The 19,378-nt window shown below is 54.6% G+C and overlaps 1 protein-coding gene and 1 long non-coding RNA gene across 7 annotated transcripts; both read right to left on the bottom strand.

The window, feature by feature from the left end:
* Positions 1-7: 7 nt before the first annotated feature.
* On the bottom strand, positions 8-2,143 carry LOC147215453 (uncharacterized). Its single transcript, XR_015104239.1, has 3 exons — positions 2,016-2,143; positions 338-414; positions 8-124 (listed from the first exon to the last, which is right to left on the bottom strand). It is a non-coding gene; the product is annotated as an uncharacterized LOC147215453 (long non-coding RNA).
* Positions 2,144-2,546: 403 nt separating this feature from the next.
* Positions 2,547-18,987, bottom strand: fbrs (fibrosin). 6 transcript variants are annotated; one of them, XM_086140175.1, is made up of 18 exons: positions 16,584-18,987; positions 14,713-14,889; positions 14,451-14,477; positions 14,299-14,328; positions 13,655-13,703; positions 12,701-13,028; positions 12,000-12,235; positions 11,616-11,911; positions 11,414-11,458; positions 11,194-11,292; positions 10,573-10,656; positions 10,310-10,348; positions 9,819-9,890; positions 9,542-9,695; positions 8,678-8,758; positions 7,778-7,861; positions 6,286-6,499; positions 2,547-5,732 (listed from the first exon to the last, which is right to left on the bottom strand). In XM_086140175.1, the coding sequence occupies exons 1-18, from the start codon at positions 16,884-16,886 to the stop codon at positions 4,127-4,129; spliced, it is 3,924 nt and encodes a 1,307-aa protein (XP_085996301.1). In that variant the 5' UTR covers positions 16,887-18,987; the 3' UTR covers positions 2,547-4,126. The 6 variants fall into 6 exon arrangements, with proteins under 6 accessions (XP_085996301.1, XP_085996302.1, XP_085996303.1 ...); XM_086140176.1 differs by having other exon boundaries at positions 6,286-6,496; XM_086140177.1 differs by having other exon boundaries at positions 10,573-10,641.
* Between the last annotated feature and the right edge of the window lie 391 nt (positions 18,988-19,378).

Raw genomic sequence — 19,378 nt, 5'->3', positions numbered from 1 at the left:
CCAGCCACATTCTGTGCAGCCTGGGGGTTGCCACCCAGCACATCCACAGCCGGAGAGGCGCGCCGCCGCACCGCCTCCTCCCCAGAGCTTCCTCCCTCTGCGCTGCTCCGGCCACACACTGCACCTGGGCACACACATGACCGCGTGTCCAAAGGTTAGAAATAGAAAAAGGACAGAAAACGACGGGCGTCGACAGAAACTAACGCCGGGTCAATTGGCGAGGCTGCTTCAAAAACTCCGCAAGCACAGGGGAGGTGTCGTTTTCGGGGGATTCTGCCAAAGTAAAATATATAGCGACCCGAACCAGAAGGTGCAAAGCGAAGCAGCGGCTCCTCACCTGTCTGTGGTGTGAGACACAGGTCTTCTGTGCTTTCTACTTCCAGGATGCTGAGATTAGGGTCCCCTCCACATGTTCTGCAGGAGGGGGGGAGCAAAGAGAAGAGACACACAGGGAACTGAATTGGGAGCCAACACGTCCTTCCCCGGTTGGCCACCAAAACTCATGCGTGGTGTTTTCCCCCGGCGTTTCCACTCAGATCACGCCGGGGCGCCAACTTCCTGCGTGGGGGATCCACCTGGGGTGCAGGACCCCCGGCGCCCAGGAGGACCCCCACCGCCTGGCCGGTTAGTAAACAGTGTCAGTGTTCGGGATGAGTGACAGGCCAGATATGGAAGGACGGGTCTCGGTTCTCCGTCTGGTGGTTCTGAGAGGGTCCACGGTGCAGCAGCGGTTATTAGAATTACAATAATGTTAAAAGGCGCCGTGGGGCGGGCAGCCCCGGTAACTAGCACCAAGTTGCGCCTGCTGCAGGCGCCCACAGGAAGGGCTGCCTGCAGCACGCCGTCCGCGGCTGAGGCGCCAGGGCCTCCGGTCATTCATTTGAACCTCGGCCGCCCTCCGGCTCCGGAGCACCGGGACCGACCCGGACCCGCCGCGGCTCCGGGGAATCACATCTTTGTTCGACATGTGTGCGCCCCCCCCCCCCCCTCCTCCTCTACCCACCCCCGCTTAGATTGACGTTGAATGTGCGGAATTTGGAGGAGAAAAAAAAAGACGCGGAACATTATCGACTTTTTATTGAGTATGTTCTGGAGGGATCACACGCCGCCGCGGCTCCCGGGCGAGGCGCGGAGCTTTATTCGCGGAATCGGCTATGCGGTTGACGCCTAACGTTGCCGGTTTGGCGGCTAGTGCAGCTAGCTAGCACGCTAGCTAGCTAGCACGCTAGCTAACATTTTACAACAACACTGCTTGGGTGGCACTGCTGGGGTAGCTTGCTAGCTAACTAGCAAGCTAAAAAAGAGTTGGTACGGGACGCGCAGGCGCCCCGTGCCGCCTGCGGTTATGTAACACTCCCCCTCCGGTTTCCAAGAGGCTTTATTCATGCGGACACGTTTGATAAGTTGCTTTGTGATTGAGACGAAACGTCTGAAAAGTCGCATTAAAAACCCGCTTGTGCATGTACTACAGAGAGGCGGTGGTGGTGGGAAGGAGCGGGAGGGGGGAGACAATCACTCGTGACGTCACCGCGTGGGGTCAAACATCTTGTATTTTTATTTATTTTTGTACAATTTTGAACATGCTAAAAATAGTCGATTTCGCATACGGATGTGAAGTCGCTTTGGCTTAAATGCGTCGTCAGTTTTAAAAAAAATAGAGAGTGTTTTAAAGTTCCATATAAATTTTGCAATGGGTATACGAGGGGGGATTCGAGGGGGGCGCGCAACGTCCCACGGTTGGCTCTTTAGCAGCGACCGCGGGGAAACGACCATTTGATTGTGACTCAGTTCGCCAGCCGGGGTTCAAATGGTAGATTTCTGTAAGATGTGTCGCTTTGTCTCTTCGCCCTGCCGCGGTTCTGCAAAACGACAAGAACTCGCTCCTTAACCCGCTGCGAGCACAAAGCCAAACAACGCGAAGAGCTCTCTCGGCAGTCCGACCTCCCCTGAAGTCCCTCGTTACTTCCTCCTTGCCCCCCTCCCTTTCAAGGCCGCCATCTTAAGTTCCCACCTACCTGAAATTTCCGACCGATTTTCTTTTACTAAATTCTCGCTGAAGGAGTCGTCATCCGTGCAAAATCGCACTCAATCCGTAATCCCAGCGGTCCGAACTGTCTCCCGGTACCCAACGAGGTACCCCTCGGTCTGTGGGAAGAAGTTAAAATACGGACCGGGAGAGACTGGGTTTCGGCGCAGAATGTAGCGGTCGCGGGGAGGAGACTTTACGCAGCGAAATGGTGGAGGACCGCTGGCTGCTGACAAAGTACAGAACACACGGAAATCTCGCGATATCTCGGGCGAGCGCGGCACTTTAAATGTTGGATGTTTTGCGGCTGAGGAAGCGCGGCGGCCGTGTCTACTTCCTGGAGTGTTGCTAAATAAACCTTTTATTCATTTTTTTATTTTTTTTACGCGGGTTTTAAAATATTTTTTTTTGTTTTTTTTTTTGGGGGGGGGGGACAGGTTTCATTTTATGTTAAAAAGATGCGTACGCTCACTTATACGTTCTGCGCTTAGGTTTAGAACAAAAGAGCCACACAACGGAGTAAACAACAATTCATTTAATAATTAATCTTTGTGGTCTCTAGGGGAGGGGTTTGAAAGGTATAAAATGGTCATATTAAAATAATCGACCCAGTCTTTCCCCTCTCAGTATATCCACTGTCTAGATGTCTTTTCGACACAAGTCCTTATATGTCTTTTTTTTTCAGTTCTTCAGCAGATGTCCCACCTTATCCGTGTATATAACTTATTCTTTTTTTTGTTTTGTTTGTTTTGTCAACGAAACAACTCCAACTGTTCAATGTACAAGGCTCCCACAGTCCCGAATGGATAGAACACACAACCGAGGACACACACAGTCAAATATCCCTCTCAGCGGAATAAAAAGGCATAGATGAGATCCTTGAAGAGGCCGGAGGCTGCAGTGGATACGGCTTCGTGTTTCACCGGCGTAAAAAGTTTTCCTGTGAATCGAGCCTTTTGCATGAAACTGTAACAGATTACTACCGAGAGAGAGAGAGACAGAGAAAGAGAGAGAGAGAGTACTGGTTGATACCCGAAGCAATGACATAACATAACAGTGAATATATTTATTATTATAGAAGATAATTAATGTTAAGAATAATAATTACAAAGGCAATTTCTCTAGACTACTATAATCTGGTCCTGTTCATATAGTCGTGAGGAGACCGGGAAACAGATACAGGAAGCTCTAAAAATACTGTGTTCACTCACACAGCGTAACACAGTTCATGTTGCCATTCATCCTTGGGAGGTGAGGAGGGAGGGAAGGAGGTGAAGCCGGGGAGCAAAAAATAAAATAAAATGGTCGAATCTCATTTTTTCAATGAAGCTGAGGATTTCGGGGTTATGATTTTTGGGTGAAGCAGGAAACTGAGGTACGACGCTTACTGACTCGTTACATGGTCTCATCAGTAATCTGTCTTTTCACAATGACATATAAAAGACACGACGACAGAAAGGAAAGCACCACTTTACCATTGTATCTCTAAGAGACCCCCCCCCCCCTCCCACAACGCCCTGTCGGAGGCGATTTTCGGGTATCTGGCGCGTTCCCGCGAGCTGACCGCGCCGACGACGAACCCCGGAACGGGTCGTGTCCGAGCCGAGCCCGACTGGGGGGGAAAAAAAAAAAAAAGAAAAAGGCCTGCTCGAAAGCTCGGGTCGTAATTCACCCGATGAATAAACAAATCGGCGGCCGCCTCTTCTCGCGGCCTTCCCACCTTCGCTGTGACGACCAGCTGTCGGTATGAAAAAAAAACAACAAAATTTAGAAAAAAAAAAAAAAAAAGGAGGGGAATCACACCCAGATGCACAGAGACAATGTACCTTTAAATTGCACTGATAGAAACAGTCGGGCGTTTTACGAGTCACACTGACGAGTCCCGCGTTTCCCTCCCTAACATCATCTCCAGCCAGTCCTGGTTACCCTGTGAGGGGGAGGGAGGGAGGGAGGGAGGCGGGGGGGGGCAAACCGGTGTGGTCGAGGGACTGAAAGGGCAGAGTCTTACAGTTTGCGGGAGGACTCGGGGGAGGGGGGCAGGTTGAGAGCAGCACAGTGATCCTGACATTTCCCTTCATCTCCTTCAGTGTTGTCCCTGTACTATCTGGACTCTCCGTCTTTGTGGGCGCTGTACAGTGCCAGCTCGCCGGGCCCCCCGAGTCTCGAGCCGCGGGGGGGCGTGGACGAGCGGCTGGTGACGGACGGAATGAGCGGAGGCGGCGCCCCCACCGACAGGGCTCCCACCAGGCCGGCGGGGGCCTTCCCCAGGAAGCCGTTGGGCACGTGGTGCGGGTTCAGCGGGCCGAGGCGGGAGTAGAGCCCGGCGTGGTGCTGGGAGGCGGCGGCCCCCGGGGGCAGCGGGTGGGACAGAAGGCTCGGGTGGAGCTGCTCCAGGTGAGCGGCGGTAGCAGCGTGGGAGGGGCTCGACAGGTGGGAGCCGGCGGGGAGGTGCGGGTGCATCCCGAAGTAGCGAGCCCGCTCGTAGTCTTCCCTCAGGATCTGGGCGCGCTGCTCCTCGTCCATCAGCCCTCCGCCCGGCGGCCCGAGCTGGGGCGGCCGCTCGAAGTGGTGGGCCATCAGGCCGAACTCCTGGCGCACGGCCGAGCCGGAGGCGGAAGAGGTAGATGTGGAAGGGTGGTGAGGGGTGGCCGCCGCCGCCGCCGCCGCTACCGCCGCCGCCCTCTCCGCCACCGCCGCCGCCCTCTCCGCCTCCAGGAGGCGGTGACTGTGGAGCAGCCGGGCCAGGTGCGGGTCCGAGCGCAGGGTCAGGTGGGGGTCCGAGCGGAGAGCCAGGGCCTCCCTGCGATGCTGATGGTGCTGCTGAGGGACCAGCTCCCTCCAGGGATCCCAGGTGAAGCTGTGCGGACCCTGCGCCGGTCCTTGAGGAGGGCCGTGGGAGAAACGCTCCCCGCCCGGGGCCACCACCAGCCCCCCGGCGCCCGCTTGGCTCCCCAGGTACGCCTCGATGGCCCTGGAACGGTCCAGCAGGGAGAGGTGTTGGTGGGCGGGCGGGTTGGGGGTGGGCGGAGGGAGGGGGACGCCGGGCGTGGGGGTGAGCGACAGCGAGGAGGAGGAGGGGGTCCCGGAGCTCGGGTGGTGCGGATGGCTGTTGGGGCGGTCGAAGCTGTTGGCGGCCATGGGGGGAGGCAGGGAGATGGGGATGTGCTCGGGCTCCTCCTTCCGCTCCTCTTTGACCTTCACCGGAGGGAGAAGCAGGGGCGGTTTGGAGACGGGCGTCGTGGTCCGATCAGACTTCTTGGCCTGAGACAACGAAGTGATGGAGGCGGCGGCGGACGACGAGGGGAGGCAGCCGTCCCTTTGGGAGTGCAAGGGGTCGCCGTGGTGGCCGTGCGCCGTCTGGCCCAGCGGGCGGTGGTAGAGGTCCAGAGGAGACTGAGCCGAGCGGCCGGAGGGCGGCGGCGTGGTGAGCACGGAGGACGACGACGACCGCGGCCTGTCCCGGTCCGCCACTAAGGACGACGGGCCCAGAGGCGGCCCCCTCGAAGACACCGTCGGCTGCGGCCTCTTGTCCCCGTCTCGGTCCCGCTCCCTGGCCAGGCTGCGGGCCATGTCCTCCATGGGGCCGCCGGGCCCCAGGGCGCCGCCGTGGCCGTTGATGTGGGAGACGGGGGTGCTACTGCGGGGCTTAAAGGTGGGGGCGACGGGGGACATTCGCACGGGCGGCCGGCCGTACAGCATGTTGTCCCTGCAATACACAAAACACGCGGCGCCGTCACATCCAGGGACGTCACCAAAGTCAGGCTGCCGGATTAAAACACTTCAATAAACTCCAAACACAGCCGGCGATCGGGATTCATTAGCGCTCGCGATCGTTTCCAGCCGACGGACACGTTCGACTTGGATTCACCGGAAAACGAGAGCGGGCTTAAAACCCAGACTCATTAGGAGGGTATTTGATGCACCGGTGACCCGGCTAGAGACCGGAGCTCTCGCTTTTCAGGTGACACGCCGGGCCGAGGAGTGTCAGGATGGCGGCGGATCCTCCGGGTTTACTTTCCGACTGTGACGCCGCGTTCGCCGGCACCAGCGGCCACGCGTCACCTCGAGCCGAGCGTTTGTTTATACGGAAAACGTATAGAAACGACGTGGGGTGTCATTCTGTGTATAGGGTTGCTGGTGTGCCTTTCTGATTTATTATGGATTTATCAACAAATCATTTCGGGCTGTCGTTTGGCAGAGATGGAGCAACCGACCGGCGATGGCGAGCTTTAAGGCCTCGGAGGCGGCGGCGCCGGTACCTGTCCTTCTCATCTTTGATATGCGGGATGTCCCGCCTCTCGCCGTCTTTCCCCCTCTCGTCTCTCTTGTCGGCGCCTTTCGCCCAGTTGGGGCCGGCGGGGAACCCGGACGGGGCGGCGTGCAGGCGGTTCCACGGGTCGTGGTGGTTGGGGCCGGCGGACAGGCCCGCCACCACGCCGGCTGGGGAGTCCTTCGGGCCGAACATGGAGCCTGCTGCAAAAAAAAAAAAAAAAAAAAAAGAAGACACAGCCGACTTTAGCGGGCTGGTTTGCGTCCAGAAGACCGTCACCATGCCGGAGCGACAGTAGTCACAAGCAAATATACGGCGGAGCAAAAGAAGAGTTCGCCAAAGGACGCCCTCCAGTCCTGGGATCTGCATTTTTAAATGACAACCTTCAGGTTGTCGAAACGGCGACATCCTCTGGCTTCCCTCCCACCCGACAGAAGCGTCTAAGTGAGCGTTTAATCCATCTTAAATGTGAGGGTTTGCTAATCCGACTAGGACGGGACTCCCGAGCTCCATCTGGGCCTCCGCTTTCGCCTCAAACCGGGACCTCGCCGACCAAACCACATCTGCTTTTCGCCAGAGGGGCCGAGCGGGTTTGAAGCGGCCGACCGAGCCGCGCCTGGACGAACAAGAAAGCGAACTCGAAATAAAAAATAGAAAGAGCACACATAAAAGCAAAAAGCCATCCTGGGTGACGACGCTGGATGTGGGAGCTCGGGGAGACATGGCCGCCGGGCCCCGTCCCGCCTCAGGGTGTTTCTTTCCAGGAAAAGGACGGGGTTTCGGAAAAAAGAAGAGGGAGAAACCATCGCACGATAACAAGCTAAATGGAGCATTTGTGGCGTTTTTTTTTTTTTTTTTTTCCTTTTTTTCAATCAGGTCCAGTCCATCTTCTACCTCCCCCGACACTGGTAGACAGTTATTCGGGGACCTCAGAGGCGTCGCTGGGTGTTAGTGGATAACAGGAGCAGGCGCTGCTAAAGTGTCTTCAGATATGTTCCAGATATATATTAAATATTCTATTACAACCGGGGTTCTACTGATTTGGTTAAATAGGGGAGAGGAACGGCTGGGGATACAATCAAATCCTAATCCTGAATAACAGGTGACCGGCTGAGTTTATCAGGATCCCCCGGGCGGCCTGCAGACTGGAGCAAACAGACGGCGTTTAGATGAAAATACAGATTCAAACACGCCAACATCGCAGAGCTCAAGCGCTCACGGGACACTAGGCGGTATATTAATTCCACATTATGGATAATAGGCGCGTTTTTTTCATGCGCTGGAGTTAAAAAGCGTCAGGAGATTGATTCTGCTGCGATGACCTGCCGTCATCGCGCCTCCGGCCGGGCTTCAAGTCGGCCGGATCGGTTGAGAAAAGACCCTCGCGTTCAGGTGAAGACGGAGCACAGGGAAGGTTATACGTCATTCAAACACACACAGACTCCGTCCTCGGAGCCTTGCCAGCAGGTCGGGACACTGACCAAGAGTCGGACTTCCCAGTCCTCCGAAGGCACCGGAGCCCAGAGCTCCCAGCGGGGTGAAGGGGGGGGATCGGCCGTAGGGATCTAAAGCAGAGACGGGCAGAAGAACACAAGGTCAGGTGAGAGGCCTGGAAACGTTGGGCTCTCACTGTTACGTTCTGGGTTTTGTTTTTAAAAGCCCAGCGAGGGGGGGACGGGGGGGGGGGACTCTCGCTTCCCCGGCAAAACACAAAGTTTAGCATCAACCTGGACAAACAGGTGTCTGCTCTTCACTCCCGCCCGTCCACCGATAAGCCTGCACGTCATCACCTGACACTCGCTCATCCATCCTGCAAACCTCGGCTTCGGACGCCGGGACGCGTCGACCATTCGCCCACTCATTCACACCTGCGGGTGACGCGGCGTCTGGCGTCGACCCGCTGACTGTTTCAGGACTGTGGGTGGAGGACGGGGAACCTGGGGAGAACCCGGGCGGGACGGCTGACCGACACGCCCCGCGTGCCGATCCGCAGCGGGTCGGGCGACGGCGGCGGAAAAGGCCCGCAGTCTCTCGCTCGGTTGCCGCGGATACCGTGCCCACGTGCATCTAGACCACACGCGCTGACAATATGCAGCTGCTTCTTAAAATAAGTCTGCAACTTGTGTAACAGCACGCGGAGTCCTGGAAGGCGAGCGGCGTGGACTGCGGGCCCCGCGATACCCAGGCTTACAATTACCCTTAACTGACCGGGGACGGCTTCAGTCGGACCCGACCGGACGTTAAACCGCCACCGCGGTAACCAAGGTTACGTCGGCCGTGCCACTTCCAGTGGCCGGACTGATCTCCCGTCAATTACAGGCCAAAAGTCTCTGTGAAAACAAATCTGGTGAAACGGGTCGGCCTCCCGGAGCCGCTCTTACCCAAGTGTGCCGGGGGTGTGAGGAAGGAGGAGTGGGGCGTCGACGGGGAGATGAACGGGGCCGAGGACGGATTGACGGCACCTGCGGGGAGAGCGGCGGTAGTTAGAACAGCACGGGTCACCACGGCGACCCATTAACCCGCCTCACGGAAACCTCAAAGGTCAGAGCCCTCGATGAGCCGCTGAGGTTTTTTTTTTTTTTTTTGGACAATCTCAGAGCTAGCATGCTAACACACAGGTGAAGTAAAGATTCCAACATGATGAGTGACAGCTGTCAAATGGCGACCTGCAGCTAATGACCATAAGTGTGTGTGTGTGTGTGTGTGTGTGTGTGTGAGAGAGAAAAATGGAGGGGTTGGCTATTCAAACGAGTTTGTTTTGGTACCAGACTTCCCGTCTACATGTTGGTGTTGATTTTTGGGTCACGCCGATCAGACAGGCCTTTGGTGTCGTTCCGTTACGGCGTCGCAAAGCGTCAACAAAGATCAGGCTCCGCCCCCCACAGCCACTTCCTCAAGTGTCCTCCACGTGCGTAGCATCGCGTCATAGACGTGGAAGCCCTTAACAGTTTGCCACGTTTCTTTAAAAATGACCAAGCTTATCAATGGCTAGTATCCAAACCCCCCATTTCAACATGGGATAAAAGGAGGTAAAAACAATATAAAATTTGTTGTGTCGTAACCATAGAAGTCTGTGGAAACACTGGGAGGCAGCATGAGGACGCCAGGAGAATATGGATGCTAACATCTGATAGCTGTGATTTCAGAGACTTTAGTGAAAGGTTAATTTATACCTTTTTTACCATGTTATACTGGAGTTGACCTTAGTGTGTGTGAGTGTGTGTGTGAGAGCACAAAGCATGCACCTGTAGCTGAGAAGAGGGTGGGAGGTCTGGTCAGGTCGTGAGTGGGCGGCAGGGCTCCCCCGATGGGCCCCAGCGGCCCCAGACCCCCGGATCCAGGAAGACGGATCAGCAGGTCACTGCGGAAGTCCAGCTTGTGAGGCTCGGCCTGCATCAGCTGCGAGAGACAGGCGGGGCGTTACGGACGCGACGGCGGCGCTGTGCTTGCGAGGGGGGGGGGCGCCGGAGTGATTCGGACGTCTCAGTTCGGAAAAAAGGTGTGATTTGAAGAAGCACCTACCTTCACTTTTTTCTGATGGCTTAAAATCATCCAGGCCACATAAACATGCATAGCACACCATTTTCCTGGTTTCTGCACGGCACAAAAATCACGCAATTACCACGATGTTCCACGGATCGGGCACGGACAACTTTTGGAGCCTTTGCACACAGAGTCGGACGTGCTCGCCGCGGCTGGGAAATATGGTGGCGGCCTCTCTGCGGGAGGTGCACGGTTCCTCGCGGGGGGTGCGCGGGACATTTAATTTGAAAGATTATCCATTTTTTGGAGAAGAACCCGGTGAAAATTCACTGGGGGGGGCGAGCGAGCGCAGCGTCTAACTGGGTGTGCAAGGGCGGCGAGGAGAACCAGCAGCAGTCAAGATCACAAGTGAGATTAGTGCAGAGAGTGAGTGAAGCGGTGAGAGAGTAAAAAAAAAAAAAAAAAAAAAAAAAAAAAAAAGGCTGAAGATTGGAGGAGCCAAGGGATTCAAAACATCTGTTTTTGCTTACATTACTGATTTTCAACGATGTCCCAAATGGATCAGTTAGCTACGAGAGAACAGAAGTGTAAAACCACTTTTAATCAACAGTGTCTCACTCTTCATCAGATATGACTTGTCGTGCGCTCTTCCCTGCAGCGAAGAATTCCACTACCATGCAAACGTAAAACAACCTCTTACAACAACAACGGGGCGGGGGATAAAAAAAAAAAAAAACGCTTCAAATTAAAAAAATGAAACGATGGTAGTAAGTTATGGGCGTTGCGTCCTTACCCTGGGGTCTTTGGGCTGCAGGTGGTGAGGCACGACCCCGAGCCGCGCGGTGATGTCAGGAGCCGTTCCCTGAGGGACGAGAGGCTGTCACACACACACATCACACACACATCAGACACAACCCAATTCAAGTGCGGCTGCACACAGACAAGACATTGAGCAGGGCATTCACAGAGCAAGACGCCCAAGCTAGGGAAACGGCGGGAGAACAGCGAGGCCTGGTGGCACCCCGTCCCCGATCTTCGTAGACTATAAAGGTAGCGAGAGCAAAGCCGTAAACACCGGCTCCAGTGAAGTTCAGCCAAAGTGAAGGCAGGCATCTTTAAGGACCTCCGGGGGGGAACTTCACCGGACCGGCGCGGTAAAAAGGCCCGGGTCGGCCGCGGCGTCGGCGCGCGTCTCGAGTTTTCGCAAAACAAGGGAGGGGGAATACGCGCGCAGTTGAGAAACTGGTCTCGGCCGGCCGCCGCCGATCGAATTTCATTTCCTTTCCGAAAACGGGCGTGACGGACAGCCTTCGTCGGCGGCCGTTCCCTGTCACGCGTCGGGCCGTTCGCCCCTCCGAGGCGCGTGCCGACGCGGCTCCGAGGACCGCGTTTGGAGAGGAGGGTTTTCCCTCACCTTTGGCTGAAAGGCTCCCTGCAGAGAGCTGAAAGGCCCAGTGGGGGGAATCACGGGCTGGATGCTCGGCACTGAGGGCGGCGGGTACTGAGGGAAGAACTGCCACCACACAAAGACACACACAGAGCAACTCCTTCAACCTTTTGTCATCGGCTCGGACGTCGGGGCCGAGGTACACGACCCGGTGCGGTAGACGGGCGAGAGGGCACGGGGGACTTACGGGGTGCCGGTACAGCCCGTCCATTTTGCCTGGATACTTCTCAAACTACGAGACAAGGGGGGAAGGGAGGGGAGAGACAGACAAAAAAAAAAGCGGAGCGCGGGTGAAGAAATCGCAAAAACTCGATATAAGCCACATTCCAGCCGCGATGGAATCCCAAGCACGACACAGATGTTCTGCGCTGCCGAGCGGAGCGTCTCACCAGGGGCGGCGCAGTAGCGGTGGGGTGCAGGAAGGGTGTGAAGTGTTGATGCGTGTGTGTGTGTTGGTGCTGGTGGTTGTGCTGATGGAACTGGAAGGCCAGCGGAGGCATGCTGGGCTGGTTCTGGGACGCCCGGCCCGACGACCCCGGCGTGGAGCTGGAGGCGGACGGGCCGCCGGGCGTGGAGCGGCCCACTGCCGCCGCGCCGCCCTCCGATCCCGGGACGCTGCGCCTGCCCTCGCGCTCTTGTGCGTTCAGGAAGTGGGAGTTCAGGTTTTCACGCAGTAATTCCTGGTCTGGACGGAGGGAGTCGGGGCAGAGAGGAGAAGGTTAAAAGTCACGACCCCGACGGCTATGAGGCGGCTATAAGTCAGCGTGTCGTACCCGCCGCCGATGTGTGGGAAGGCCCTTGGAGCAGAGGGGGAGGGGGAGGCAGGCCGGGCGAGGACGTGAACAGGGCCCCGGAGTTGGCTCGAGACGGGGGTCGGAGGGGCCCCGAGGATCCTGAGCCGCGGATGTAGGGCCGGGACACACTGGTGGAGGGAGTCGGGGGACGCATGGAGGACGAGGAAGACGCAACGGATGAGGCGGATGACGGGGGCTTGACCGGGGTGCTGCTCCTGGGGGGGAAAACACAGCATTAAACACATTTTCCACGGAGTGAACACAAAACCGGGGGCTGGAAAACCCATTCCCGCCCTGACGTCGGCTCAGGGAGACAAGAGTGCACAGAAAACACTTTCCTCCAGTCCGTCCACGTCCGTTCAATTCGTACGAGTGTTTCTTTACTCTCCACCTCACTCATATGCCCTTTAAACAGAGTTTAGATAATTACCTTTTTTCCAAAGACGTTTTCTTCCTAAAGCACAGATACTTTAACATTAATTACATTGATTTCTTTTTTGGTTTCTCAATGCGATTCCTCCCGGAGTGTGATTACGATGTTTGCATTACGCTGATTAGAGAAAAAGACTAGTCGGAAGAAAAATAATTCCAAGTTTATGCACTGTTTAAGTCGCTTCGGAAGGGAAAAGAAACGAGTGAGTTTACGAGACGGATCCAGGAGCTCTCCGGTGGAAACGCACCTGTTGTAGATGGAATGAGGTCTTGCCGGCAGCGTGAGGAAGGGCTTGGCGAGCGGCGGGCTGCCATTGTGGTGGCCACCGTTGCCGTTGATGGGGCTGGGCCGCGGGACGGTGCCCGGGGCCGTGACGGGGGAGTGGGAGGGCAGGCAGGGGAAGGAGGAAGAAGAGGTAGAAGAAGAAATGGGCTCCGGGAAATGCGGCTCCAGGCTTTTCTCCTGACTCCGTTCCAGGCCGGAAACCCTGGGGGTCACCATCAGCCACGAGACGCCGCTCCGGGCCGGCAGAGTCGGGCAGCTCTTGCCCACGGAAGAGGGGGCCGGCTCCACCACTGCGGAGGACAGCGGCCGTCAGCAGGAGGTTCAGGGAGAAGTTACTGACAGAAGGTAACAGCGACACCAAAACGGTCTTCAGCGCCCTATGCTATCCAGGTTAGACAGGTCTGTTGGCATCCCAGGCTTAAGAAAACATCAAATAAACTAAAAATAGAATCAATTCTCTGTATCGTTTACTGGCCCAATTGTTAAGATCCATTTTGTGCTTTTGGGGGGGGGGGGGGGGGGACAAAAAAAAACAAAAAAACAGACTTTGATAAATTGTCCACGGGGGTGGTGGACGCAAACAAACACCAAGCGGCCATTACTGTCTGCAGACTAAAATAAATGAATAAAAAAATAAATAAATAAGATAGCGGACGGGAAGACCAAAAAGAAAAGATTAAAAAAAAAAAAAAAAGGCCAAATCTGGAAACAGGGCGGCTTCATACTGAAATATGAGCGAGTGTTTCTAAAACGGTGGGGGAAATATAAATAAAGGCGGTCTCAGCTGGAAGCCTGCTTCCAGTCAAAGGCCCGCTAACATCAACCGGCCCGCAGCCGAGGAGCTCGTCTGCAGGGGAGGGAAAAAGAAAAAAAAAAGAATCCAGCAGCGGTCCACCGACGCCACCGGCTCGCCTACCTTTCCTGGTGCTGACGGTGAACACGGGGTCCATGTCGTTGTCGGAGGCCTGAGCGGAGAGAGGACAGGGGTTTCACTGCGCGCCGCATCTCCACGCCTTCACCGACATCCACACATCAGCCTCTCCCCGATTCTCAAAAGTCAAGCTGCGCTTTTAAGTCTGCAGTTAGGAGTTAGGCGCTACGAGCCTCCGGGAGGCCTGGGAGACGCGCAAAAGTACGACATTCGGGACCATTTTTGGACTTTGTTGGTTTCTGTTCGGTCTGCTAGGAAGCGGGGAAGGAAAACAATGCCCTGACGAAAGGATCTTTTGACTCTTCATATCTTCATATCCGACCTTCTGCTGCATTCGGGGGGCTTCCGTGGGAGTCTGACTCCTTCTCGGGGATTTCACCGCTCACATTTTTAAAACCCTTTCTGCTGCCGGTGTTCTGACGTTCTCCTCGCCGCTGTCCCTCAGCTACTCGCTAACGCCCCGAGGATCGAAGGTCATTTCCCGCCACGATTTTTTGGTTTCAGGTGGAGGTTTTGAAATGGCTTTTAGTGTTCGGCGTAACGCAGGCCGAAGCCCCGCAGGCGTTCCGGTCTTTACTCCGTACAGACACCGATTACTATCGATATGAGTAGAAGAGGCTGAAACGCACCTTGTCTCCGGTATCACTCTCAGTGTCGCACTGGAAGAAGACAAGGGGAGAAGAAAAAAAAAATTTAGACCTGCATGAACTTCAGACCTCCTCTGACGTGAGGATCTGGGGGGTACGGGAACGCTCGCGTGTCGGCGTCCGCCCAAACTTACAATGTAGCCGGTCTCCAGAGGGTGTCCCTGCAACACAGACAGACGACAAATCAGACAAACAGCTCGACACGGGCCGAGGCGCGTTCGCGTGAGGGAATCTCGGATGTCCTCGGATAGCAGGACACGTATGACGGTAAACCAGTTTCGCCGAATCCCTCGGGAGAACCAGATGTACGAGCCTGCAGCACGCCAGAGTCAACAATCATATTTGACAAGAGGACACGGCGCTGGCGTGCCGCTCGGCCGACTCCGGCGGCCTCACCTCGATCTTCCGCCTCTTGTTCCGACTCTTGTTCCAACAGCTGCTGGAGTAGCTGTGAGGCGGGCCCTCCTCGGGCTCCGACAGGGGTCCGCCGCCGTTCTCCTCCGGCCCCCTCTTGCCCTTGTTCCTCCTCCCCAGCATGTCAGTGCGCTGGTTGGGCTTCAGGGAGCAGTCCATCTGACGGGGAGCGTGGAGATAAACACAGGGACGCCCATGAGCAAATACCAAAAGAAAAAAAAAAAAAACCCTCACCCCTGTTGCAGGGTAATTTCTCATCACGGTTCCCAGATGACAATGAAAATGATGCAATATGACACTGGTGACCACAATGATGCAGCATCGTGGTCCTCTATCAGAGGAGAGGTCTTCTCGGGTCTGAGGACGCATCTGCAGGAACATGCTAACTGCTATAAGGTGGGAGTCTAACTGTATTATGACTAATTCATGCAAAAAACCAGCCGCGTGAAGATATCCAAGGGCTTTGAGCTGCCCGGGATCCATATCCGCCGCTTACGTGCTCCGACCAACTGACAAATCCTGATGCAGGCCGCCCCTCGCCACGGCAACAGACAAACAAACAGTTTGACCCCTTCTGTTTGGGAGGGATCCCTCCGACCAGGTCGGCGAACGTCTGTCAAGACGCCCCACTCTCGAACCCGTGCGGAAAAACTCACACCGAGGGGAGGAAGGGGTTAAAGCGGCTCATTGTCGGGAGCTGTGTGATCAATTTACCGCTGGAGTCGGCGGCGGCCCTCGATAATGAAATTAATGTTAATATGAGAGGCAGGAAAGTACCCGAAAGCTGGCGAGTCCCCCGGAGAGCCGTGGAGAGGCGAAGGGAGTTTTCAGACAGAAGAATCCGAAAGGTTGAAATGGGACCCGGCAGAGGGCTTTCACATATATCAGATATGAACAGAAACACACTTCTGTGGGACTCGGGTTTTGTTTTGATACGCCGCCACATAAAACTCGGAGCTGGGCTTTTTTTTTTTTTTTTTTTCGATTTCCTGATGAGCGCTGGTGAATTCGTACGCTTTCTGGAGAAACTACTAGTTTCCACTGCAGTCGGTAGACACAAACCCAGAGCACTACTTTTTCAGTGTAGTTTGCACGGCCGCTAATTTCCCCATTAATTATTCATAGTGAATAAGTGCAAGCCTTTAGGGTTATTAATTAATAAAGTCAAACAGGAAATTAGACGTTCTGGAGAGGGAACTGTTCAGCAGGCCCATCTGCACCTTGGTCCCGTGACGTGTCCGGGGTTTGGTCCGGGTGGGAGCGTGACGGCGCCGATGTGTCACAACCTTTCCCCCGAACCTTGGCGGCAGGAGTTCCTCCCGGTGAGCTCAGTGCCCCGAAGGCACGCCGACAAATACTTTTGCTTCTGTTCATGCAAAACGCTCCCTCCTATCCGCGCGGCGGGAGTCATGCAGAGGCTGGAAACGCCTCGCCAGAACCAAACTTCAGACTCCGGCTCCTGAGACGGTCAACTTAAGGGTCAGAAATGACAAACAGCTGGACGGAGCGCCCCAACACAAACACCTCGGAAACACAAACACACATGCTCTCGTCGCTTTGCTCGTTTTTCTTTTTTTTTTTTTCCCGTCCCCCTTCCTCTTCCTCCCGAAAAAGCCATTTTGGCAGCTCATCAACGCCTCCCAGAATTAGAACATGAATAATTGAAGCGTCTCCAGAAGCCTTCAGAGGGATGCCCTGGGCTCCAGGGTTGTCCTGGGTAAATTGCTTTCGTTTCTAGGCAGGGAACGGTGTCAGGAGTTGAGGAGTTCAATCTTGAGGGGTTTTTTTTTTTTTTTTAGAGGGCGGGGGTTGTTTGTGTTTAGTGATGTTGAAACTCAAATAAGGATGTTTACCTCCAACGCCTCCAGGCTGATAAAGCTGGCAATGGCGAAGCCATCGATGATGTCCTCCTCGCAGGACACCGACTCCCTCTTCCTCCGGCGCGGGGGCCTGTGTCTGCCGAAGCCGGGCCGACACTCTCTCCCCCCGGGGCCCAGGACGCTGTTGGCCCCGCACGCCTCCCGCTCGGAGCCGGAGGACAGGGACGTGGCCCGCTCCTCCGCCAGGTCCACCCGCCGCCGCTGCCGCTCCCTGTCGCGCTGCGACCGGGAGCGCCGGCTCTGCCTGAACCCCGCGCTCCGACTCGGGCCCTCCATGTCCACCCGGGGCCCTACGTCTGCGACTCGGCCGCGGCCAACGGCACCTCGCGTCGAGTCCCGGTCCGGCGTGGGGGGCACCGAACCGCGAATGAGACACCACCGCGCAGGCCCTACCCTGCTAAAATGGCGTGAACGGAACCAGTGGCTATTATTTACCGTCCTTTGACGACAGCCTACCGGCGCCGGGGCCTCTCTTTCGGCGAAACTTGAGTGTCATTTCACTGAATCCGAACGGGAACTCGGCACCCACGCGTGGGACGTGACACGTCCGCGGCTTCCACGGAGGAGGAGCGGGAGGGGGGAGAACAACAAACGGATCAGGGCATAGCCGTTGGTGTGGCGTCAACGGCTAACACGGGTTAGCTTAGCAAGGAATCCACCAAATAACTTATTCGCATGTAAACAACAAAAAAAGAAGAGAGAAGGGGTCTGGCTGTGTTGCGGACAAAGCCCGTCAAATCCAACCCGGATGTTGATTTTAAATTTTTAAAATAAAAATAATGATAATCGCGCTAACGTTCGCGTCGTTTCTTAACGACACTTGGGGGGGAAAAATGAAATAAACGTCAACAATTTCCCTTAATTTCGCACCCGCTGACAAATGTATTTGCCTGTTAGCAAAAAAAAAAATGACACGGTCAGCTAGTTGTGGGAAGGCCGTTCGCCCCGATAACGAGAACACGCCGGTGTTCGTGACATTATCCCCCGTGTGGATTCCAAACCTCCGTGGGTTTCTTTTTATAAAGAAAAAAGAAAAAGGTGCGGAAATGTGCTGTCAAGAGTTGAGGTACTTAAACGCGGCTGCTAGCTAACGTTCGATCACAGTCGATTCGAGCCAATTAGCCCTTGCTAATTTCGGATAGCAACAACACGGCTAACTCAATACATCACAATATATGCAACTCAAGAATAAAAGTATATTCTTACAAAGGCGAGCGAGACGACTAACAGGTCGGGTACCCGAAATGTAAGCTTAATAATATCCCGGGAACCGGAGGGCCTTTTCCCCCTGACGATTTGTTGACGGCCGAGAGTAATGGTTGAATTTGCATCACATCAAAAGAAAGACGTAACGTTAGCACTGTGGCTAACTAGCGTTAGCCGAGCCAGCTGTTAGCCACCGAGAATTCGTCAATTATCTCAACGGAAACGGAAATATCGAACGGGATTTCTCGACGGTCGCCGGCAGAAGGACGTTATATCGGCACTCGGGGCGCAGATCTACCCTCGTTCCACCACCATCGCGGAGAACAAAATCGAGGCCCTCATTTTAAAGCCTCGGTGTCGATTTCCATAAACGAGGGTGTCGGCCAAGCCCCCGTAGATCCGGGCAGCTCCAGCATGAAGCCTTCACTGTGTAAATCCAATGTTTAGGAAGAAGTTCAACCAGCTGCCGACGTTTCCGCCTTTCCTCACCGATCCAGTGTGCGAATACACAGATAGAGGAACCGCACGGCTCCGCTGCTGCCCCTTCACAAGTTTCCACTGAATTGGAAATTTATCGTGAAAATCAGGGAGACACAACCCTTGTCAGCCGTGCAGTGCATTGTGTGCGCCACTCTTCTTCCCCCGTCACCAAAGTGGCCCGCTGGAGGCTGCGTTTGCGAACAGCGCCACCCCGTGGACGGTAGCGGTACTGTAGCTTGCAGCCACTTGGGGCGTCCCTCCTTCCACCAGAGGATTTTAATAACACAAAAATAACACTCAATATCACCGTCAAGGCGAGAAAACAAGCAGGCCGGGGGAGTTTATGTCACGAAAAAACCTTGGGAGCCACTGCACGTTCTCTGTTGCTAGATGGGCACGTCTGGAAACGTATTTCTGTGGCAGGGACTTCCCTTTTTTAACTCCGAGCACAACCAAAACAACACGCCGTCGTTCTCCTGTTGTCATTTTGCAGGTTTGAGTGCAGTTTTCATCCATCCACCTCAAACAGATGGATAGAAATAAAGAACAAAATCCAAAATTTACTCTGTAAAATCATTCATTTTGGGCGTTTTTGTGCTCATGACAATTCTAAACTCGAACCCAAAAGGTATGTAAACAGATTTTTTTTTTCTGACGTAAATTAATCTTAAAATCTCAAAACCTTAAAAAAAAAAAACTCACCCACTTACTGGAAATTGTAGTAATTTATCTGTATATATGTTTATAACTGTGCAATATTTCATAACAGCTACATGTACAATATTTTTTCATACTCTTGTGCACTCCTTATCTTTCACTTGTTACTTAAGACACTTTATAGTTAATTTGTATTTATTGTTCACATTTTTTTTTTTACTGTTTACACAATTTTCCTCTATAATTTATTGTTATATTTTTCTTGTAACTCTGGCATAACAATCTCCTTCCTTCGGGATAAATAAAGTTGTTTTTATTCTTATTCTCTTATTCTTAAATTCACAAGCGCTTGCTAGACACGAACCAGCGGCTTAAAATACATGAACTTATTAAGACATGAATAAACAATGAAAATAATACCATAG

This window comes from Fistularia commersonii, chromosome 32 (assembly GCF_037954325.1).
Source record: "Fistularia commersonii isolate RoL2024-O1a breed Wild chromosome 32, RoL_Fcom_v1.0, whole genome shotgun sequence".
Lineage (NCBI taxonomy): Eukaryota > Metazoa > Chordata > Actinopteri > Syngnathiformes > Fistulariidae > Fistularia > Fistularia commersonii.
Note: the sequence above shows the minus strand (reverse complement) of the source record. Positions and strands in the feature narration are given on the sequence as shown.

What these genes read in the sequence shown, in the direction of transcription:
- fbrs (XM_086140175.1), bottom strand. Translation starts at nt 16,886, where the DNA reads ATGGAGGGCCCGAGTCGGAGCGCGGGGTTCAGGCAGAGCCGGCGCTCC. An exon ending in AGGGAGCCTTTCAGCCAAAG is followed by an intron (nt 10,657 to 11,193) that starts GTGAGGGAAAAC and finishes TGTGTGTGACAG; the next exon opens with CCTCTCGTCCCTCAGGGAAC. An exon ending in CACACCCCCGGCACACTTGG is followed by an intron (nt 7,862 to 8,677) that starts GTAAGAGCGGCT and finishes TCTCTGCTTTAG; the next exon opens with ATCCCTACGGCCGATCCCCC.